This window comes from Parasteatoda tepidariorum, chromosome 3 (assembly GCF_043381705.1).
Source record: "Parasteatoda tepidariorum isolate YZ-2023 chromosome 3, CAS_Ptep_4.0, whole genome shotgun sequence".
In the NCBI taxonomy this organism is placed as follows: Eukaryota; Metazoa; Arthropoda; class Arachnida; order Araneae; family Theridiidae; genus Parasteatoda; species Parasteatoda tepidariorum.
Genome location: NC_092206.1, coordinates 53,881,194 through 53,888,966, shown reverse-complemented (window position 1 = coordinate 53,888,966; position 7,773 = coordinate 53,881,194). Strand labels below are relative to the sequence as shown.

General features: G+C 31.9%; 2 protein-coding genes across 2 annotated transcripts; one reads left to right on the top strand and one right to left on the bottom strand.

Moving 5' to 3' along the window:
* Positions 1 to 357: 357 nt before the first annotated feature.
* Positions 358 to 726, bottom strand: LOC139425249 (uncharacterized). The gene has a single exon (XM_071179198.1). The coding sequence runs from the start codon at positions 724 to 726 to the stop codon at positions 358 to 360; it is 369 nt and encodes a 122-aa protein (XP_071035299.1).
* A 142-nt stretch (positions 727 to 868) lies between these two features.
* LOC122270279 (UPAR/Ly6 domain-containing protein rtv) lies at positions 869 to 7,539 on the top strand. The gene is made up of 3 exons (XM_071179197.1): positions 869 to 887; positions 3,492 to 3,656; positions 7,089 to 7,539. The coding sequence occupies exons 1-3, from the start codon at positions 869 to 871 to the stop codon at positions 7,298 to 7,300; spliced, it is 396 nt and encodes a 131-aa protein (XP_071035298.1). The 3' UTR covers positions 7,301 to 7,539.
* Positions 7,540 to 7,773: the final 234 nt, after the last annotated feature.

Below are 7,773 nucleotides of genomic sequence, written 5' to 3'. Positions count from 1 at the left end.
AAGTTAAAGCTTGAATGTCAGGTTTTATGCTCCTCAGATTTAAACGCGGCTCTCCTTTGAAGCAAATGTCCAACATTTCTCTTTGCATTGTGAGCAGCTGGAGGACAGAACTAAATCCTGTCTCCACTAAATATGTTGACGGGAACGAGATAAGAAGCGGCTCAGTTTGTTTCCACAATTGTGGATAAGTGTCCATAAGCTTTACCCAAGATAACTTGTAACCGTATTTTTTAAAGACGACTTTAGCCTCACAGTCGTACTTCAAATCTAAAATCTCAGTCTACAAGGAGGAAGTGAGCTTATCCACAACTTCAAAAGAGAAAGGATCGAAAATCCAATCCGAAATTTCTAATTTCATTAAATCTTTAAATCTTGATTCCATAACTGATCAAGGTGATCAGTAAAAATTAAGATTTTATTTTTGAGAATCTCGATATCTGCCATTGAACATTTTTTAAGAGTTGGAAGTTGCATTAGCTTTTTGCGACCAATGTTTGACTTGTAGATGAATGAAGATATGATTCCCTTAGCCTTGATAATGTTCATTTTATTTCCTTGAAGTTTTACGTTGATTTCCTTCACTTTTTCAAGACTATGAGTGAGGTACGCAGTTTCCAACTTGCGTTGCTTCAATCTCTCACTTAAAACAGGATCAGTGGTGTCGAGAAACTCAGTAGCCGAATCCAGTAATTCGAAGAAACGGCTCAGTTTCCTTTTGAAAGCCATCTCGCAGCTGTATGTAGGAGCAAAAATTCGAAATCTTCATCATTTTCATGGCAAAGTTCTCGTAACAAACAGTTATTAGGAGAATTAGCTTTTATTTTATTGATGCCAGAAATAACCAATTTTTCGCAGCCAAACGTTGACGATGAATGACATAATGAATGGTGAGATAACTTCCGGTACTTCTTTTTTAAGGTGACCCAGAAACCCCGTATGACAACCAGACATGGTTGGAGCACCATCTGTTGCACAAGCACTTACATTTGTGAGGGGAATTACTTTTACCTCAAAATAATCTTTGACCAATTTAAAAATCGACGATCCTTTTGTATCTGTGTTCAAAGTTCTTGTAAACAACATTTCCTCGTAATCTCCTTACTCTCTTTTATGAATCTCACGTAAGCTAAAACAGCTTTGTTATCTATCACAGTTGATTCATCAATCTGCAACGCAAATTTACCTTCTTTCAGAAATTTGATGAGTTTTGATTCAACATCGGCGGCCATCTGATCAATACGCCTGGAAACAGTATTATTGCTCAGAGGAACAGAGTGACTTATCAGATTTCCGCCTGCGATACTAAAACGTATGACGAAAACGATCCTGCACTTGATTTTTTTTTAATTTTTAACTATCATAATTCTTTGTCTACACCAGAACCATAGGTTTTATATATATTTTCAATTTCAATCTCAAATAGCCTTTATTATTAATATTATTAGCAATTTTTATCTTTTGAGTACTCGTCGCCCCTGATCGCCCCCCTAAGGATTATCGCCCCCTTGAAAAGCTCTATCCCCCCCAGGCTGGGAACCACTGGCCTAGACAATTCTCATATTACTCTTACTCGCAGAATCCACAATGATATTGCATAATATTCTTTATGGTATAGATGGACTATGGGTTAGAATCTTCTTGCAGCAGGGTTAACCGTGGAAAGTTTTCATGGTTTTTCTCTTCATGTAACGCAAATGCGGGAGTTGAATAGTGATAACTACAGATCCACAGAGGATTGACTCCTCAATACAGATAATAAATTAAAAAAAGGACTAACTTTATGCTGCTGCAGGGCCGTAGGCAGGACTTTATTTTGGAGGGGGTTCAAATTCATTTCTGTTTTTGCATGTATTATATCATTCTCGAACAAAAAATTATAAATTCGTAATTGACATAGCTTGCATTCATTATTATTTTACAACAAGATACTCTAGAAATTTTTTTTATATATTTGGAAATTGTTATCTTCAAAACATTTATATATGCATCTTCTGCCAAACTTTTTTTCTGATTATTTAAAGTGAAATATCGTCTATTAAATGCTTATAAGAAACAATTAGATGTTTTCATTTTGAAATCAACGTTCAAAGAGTTTATTATTTCCAGAAAAAAAAATGGTTTATAAACAGTTAAAAAAAAGTATCCAAAAGCTCTTTTGGTCTTTAATTTTTTCCTACTTTTTGTCAGACATAGTTCCTAGCACTGTTTCTGTGAATGTAATTTTTTTTATTTTAGTTTGATGCAGAATAAATGTATTCTGAACCTATATGAATTACATTTCCAAACCTCAAGACCTTTAACGTTTCAAGACGTTTAAATTTTACGTTACGATTTTAATTTAAATTTTTGATTAAAAACATTACAAATGTTTCAGTAAAAATTTTTTAACTAAAATTATTCAAGCTAATGGGGAAGGGGAAATCTCTTTAGGGTATACTCTTATTTTTACTAGGAAAACTATTTTGGCCAATTATCTTCATTTTGGGGTTGTTCAAACCCCCATGTCCTATGCCCTGATTTTGGACCTGTACTGCTGTGTAAAAAAATTGGAAAAAAAAGAAAGAAGGACGGAAAAGAACTATAACGCATTGTCCTCAGAAAGAGCAACTCTTTAGTGATAATAAAAACTTTATAAACTGCGCTGATGTGCATAACTGAAAAAATATTACAAATGGAAAAATAGTAAAATTACTCGAGTAAGTGGTAAAAAGTTAAACGATCTCGTGGATCAGGTTTTGGTGGAGTGGGAAAATAGAAAAAGAAATTGTCATACTGCAAGTTCTACTCAAATTATTCTACTAAAGTAAGTCATAGTATAGTATAGTATTGTATGATGGAAGTTTGTTGGCATAACAAAAACCATGAACATGTAATGAAAAATGTTGGATGACTGTGACTATCAAATGATATTGGACCATGATGAATCGCTCTGAAACCTAGATAAACCATCAAAATCTTTTGACGGGACCATCAAGTTGTCTGAAACCAATCTTATTTAAATGTCTCCCCAAAATGTTTTATAAGATTTTAATAGGATTTAGTCTGGTAAATTACCATAAAAATCAATTAAGCATTATTTTGATCTTACACGATGATTCTTTTGACCATTTTTGAATTTCAGCAAGGAAATATCGTGTCAAATTTCTACATATGTGGATCAACTATACGTAGCAATGTATGCATAGTTGACTGAATTCATCATGCCTTAAACTTGCGTAACTTTAGGGCCAATTGGCGAGTAAAATTCTCGAATCATTTATTTCAAACGGCATTTTAAAGTTAGTATTAAAAATAAGTAAAATGAAATTCCAATCGATTCTCACAGCATTGTAGTTTTTCATAAGTGTATTTATGAAACTTAGAAGAAAAATTTTGGCTTGTTTTTGATCTTGAATTCGGAATTTTTAAAGTACATACAATTTCTGCTTTAAAGATCAAGAGACGAATCACCCTTAAACCTTGTAACTGATATTTTATTTTTCTTATTGCAGGTAATAAGATCAAACGGTGTTTCACGTGTAGATCTCGAGGTGATCTCGGCGACTGCAAAGATCCCTTCATACACAATGCATCAAGTGTGGATAACATAAGAGGAATAGAAGTGCCACCATGTGCATCTGGATGGTGTGCAAAAATAGTCGAAGGAAGTGGAAGTGGTAATAATTTCACACATTTTCTGAAATAATACTATCTACATTTAACTCTTAATTGAAATCACTTAGCGCACGATCGAAGACAATCGGTTCAAATTTGAACCATAATATTGCAGCTTTATATCGTACAAATTACCTGAAACCTTAGTAAGGTGTTAAATTGGATAACATTTTCAACTAAGTTGAAACGTTTTAATGTAATCAAACGGTGTAAAATTTCCAAAATAATGTAGTTCAACTTAGGTTGTGCGCGACATTATGGTTCAAATTTCAAGCAGTATATAGTTAACTTTTTCTGGTGTCAATTGAAGTCAAACTACGTTAGAGAATTTTTTTGTTAATTAGAATAATTTTATTTAATAGAATAATTAAATTAAATAGAATTTCTTTGTTAATTAAAAATATTGTCCTTTTCATTGCATATTTAGGTTTAACGCTTACACAGATTATGTCCAAGAGGAAAGATTCTTTTATTTATATTGTCAACAATATTATTATCATAACTGTAATCTTCCAAATGGCTAAAAAATCAAATATATTTTAAAAATTAATATTATACAAGTCTCTACTAAGCTCTCTGCACAACGCTCTTACCTTATATTTTAGATATATATCTAGATTCTAGATATATATTTTAGATATATTTTATTTTCTTTTACAAAAATGAACCAATAATCCAGTATATTGTAAAAAAACATATAAAAGGGAAATTTAAAATAGATTCTTAAGCCTCACACGTTTGATTTTAACTGATCAGAATTTGTTTTTTAAATATTATCTAAGTGAAGTAAGAGAGTCTAGCAAATTCTACGAGGTCTACGCTTAAGTTTGCACATGCGACAATACGTGAGGTTTGCAATCTTTGATGAAGTCACTTGGGTACCTGCAGGCGGCGTTACACGTGTGTGCCGAAACTGATTGACTGCTGAATCATCACATAAGCAAATGCCGTGATTCAGCAGGCAAACAGGTTCGGCTAACCTGAAGGATGTCGCCTGTAGGTACCCAATTAAACCTGATCTGGAAATTGTTTCTATGAGATAATAAACCAAGCCTAATAGCTGTAACGCTAACAACTCATCTTGTTTATACACAACAACCAGCTTCTCGATTTGCAGGTAGTCAATTGTTGCATGGACTTGAGAACTCGATATGCTGCTTGAACTGTAGAACACGCTGGCTTTAAAGTTTAGTTATATAGCTTAAATAAATACTTTTAAAGAATTTTTTTGGCGGCATTTTTTGTTAATTGTACGATGTATGTAAAAAAAAGTTAATGCACATGGAAAACGTTCATTATTTTTTTTTTAATTTTAAATAAATATCTGACCATTCGTTACACATTGTTATTAATAATAAAAAATTCGAAAAATAACTTGATAAATTAACATTATTTTTTTTGAATTTTATCTTTACCGTAAGGCCAACATGCACTTCGATAATTGGATAGTTGGTAAAATATGATATTTGTGGCTCGCGATCTCAATGAATTCAACTTGTTACAATTAAATTAACGAATCAACAAACTCGACACTTTTAAATTCTTGGAGGAACTTAGCCTTGCAAACGGATTGGCAATTAAATGAAATAAGGTTTAATGATAAAAGTTATGAAGCTAAGAAGCAACGTAAAAAAACTTTAAGGTAATGATTTGATTTCGATACTATTGAAAAAGATAATTATCGGTGATTAAAAACTACCATTAATCTTTGTTTTGGGAATGGATACCTTCAAATATTCTATAGCATCAAAAAGATGGCACTACCTAAGTTTTTAATTTAAATGCCCCTTTTCAGATTAAAATATCTTTCGATAATAGAAATCTTGCACTGAATAACTGCGGGTTATAATGTTGGATTAGTGAAAATAAATGTGTAGTTAATGTGATTTTTGTGTCAATTATTGGGTTATGTTTACCTACATTCTTCCTTTTTTCTTTCTTTCCTAACATTCAACATTAATTTCTCCCCACCCTTCTTTATTCAATTCCAATTTCATAGCAACATATAACGAATGAAATAAGATATTTTATTAATGGAAATTAAAATAGAATAAATTAGACTATATTGAAAATTGTTGCCCTCCATCAAAGATGACCTTTTAAAGAGTTTACCTTTTTAGGTTGATACGGGTTCCCAGATCCCTAAGTTTTATTTTTGTTCAGCTTAGCTTGCAACATCGTTTTATTCCACTACCTCTGATACATAATCTCATCTGGTTGTAGTACAGCCATTCAAGAGTTTCATACAGTGAAGCTATGATTTCAATCAGTCAATCAATTAAACTGTCATGGATGACTTTAACCTTCGCATGTCGAATTGTAAATATATTAGTGGCAATTACAATTTTGAACCTGATTAAGTAACCCCTTTCAATTTGATCAGCGGTTTTTTGCCTTTTCCGATACAGAACAGTAATTTCATTCAGGAAGAATCAAAACTAGTTTTTCCAACTTCAACACACATGAACACTTTCTATTAAAAAAAAGAAAAAGAAACTGTGACACAGAGTGAATTGTTCTTCTAGCATTTTTTTCAACTTGCTATTAATCTGCTCAGTGATTTGGGGCACGAACCTGCTCCCTTCTGTGTTGCGGTTAGGTTGATAATTGAACTTGCAAGCGTCTCTTAGGGCACTTTGGAGCTTTACGCGCTACTACCACTTGGATAATGAACCACGGCAGAGATAAAAAAAAAACTTTATTTCATTATTTACTAAGTAAAATCATTGGCAATTAATCAAATTTAGCTATATCATTTTTAATTAAGTGCAATCTCTAGTCAAAGGTGAAAAGTTTATCGTTTCCTCATTGCAATATTAGTTTGGAACTCAATGTGTCCGATTGAACGATTTTAAAGAAATTATTAATTTCTTACGATTTCAGTGGCACTCAATGTGTCAGAATGAACAATTCCTAGGAAGTTATAAATTTTCTACTACTTTGTGTCATTTAAAGAGCTTGATGATTGAACAATTCTTAGGAAGTTATTAATTTTTTCCAATATTTGTGGCACTCAATTTGTCAAATTGAACGATTCTTAGTAAGTTATTAATTTTCTCCAATATTTGTGACACTCAATTTTTTAGATTGAACAATTCTTAGGAAGTTATTAATTTTCTCCAATATTTGTGGCACTCAATTTGTCAAATTGAACGATTTTTAGGAAGTTATTAATTTTCTCCAATATTTGAGGCACTTAATTTCTTAAATTGAACAATTCTTAGAAAGTTATTAATTTTCTTCAATTTTTGTGGCACTCAATATGTCAAATTGAGCGATTCTTAGGAAGTTATTAATTTTCTTCAATTTCTGTGGCACTCAATATGTCAAATTGAGCGATTCTTAGGAAGTTATTAATTTCCTTCAATTTTTGTGGCACTCAATATGTCAAATTAAAAGATTCTTAGGAAGTTATTAATTTTCTACAATTTCAGATTATGCAGTTGCAACAGAACGAATGTGCCTGCAACGGCCACCGAGAGATGAACAACAGAGATGTGCTCCTACGCTTTTCTTGGGACGTCGTGTACTGATGTGCTTTTGCAGAGGAGATCTCTGCAATACATCCTTTATCAGTAAAGCACACTTATTCACAGAAATTTTTTCTGTTGTCTTCTCACTCCTGCTTTACAATAAATGGTTATGATAATTTAGATAGAATAATTTTAAAATTAATTAATTCCTTTGATGCTCTTTGGCTTAACTTTTCCGTCTAAAGCATATGGAGTCGAACTGTGTGCCTCTTAAAAATGTACCGCCTGCTAATTCGTAAACAATTCCAATTTGTATTTAAATATATTTTTAATTTTTAAAGCCGTTTGTGTGCTATGTATTTTAAAATAATTTGTATTTAAACAAAATTGAATAAAATTTTCAGTTTTTAAAGTTTTTTTTTTATTGGGAGTTAAATTTTTCTTGTACATTGCATTTGATTTATCAAAAAACTGGAAGTTTAGTAGTTTTAAAGAAAATTATTGCTTTAACTGTTTTTCTACCTTTCCTCCTTCCTGGCTTCCTTTATACCTTCTTTTCTTTCACCAAACTATGTGTATCTAAAGAGGAGTAAAAAGCCTATCAGTATGTAATTAGAGGTTTGCCATATTGATATTTTTTATTTTA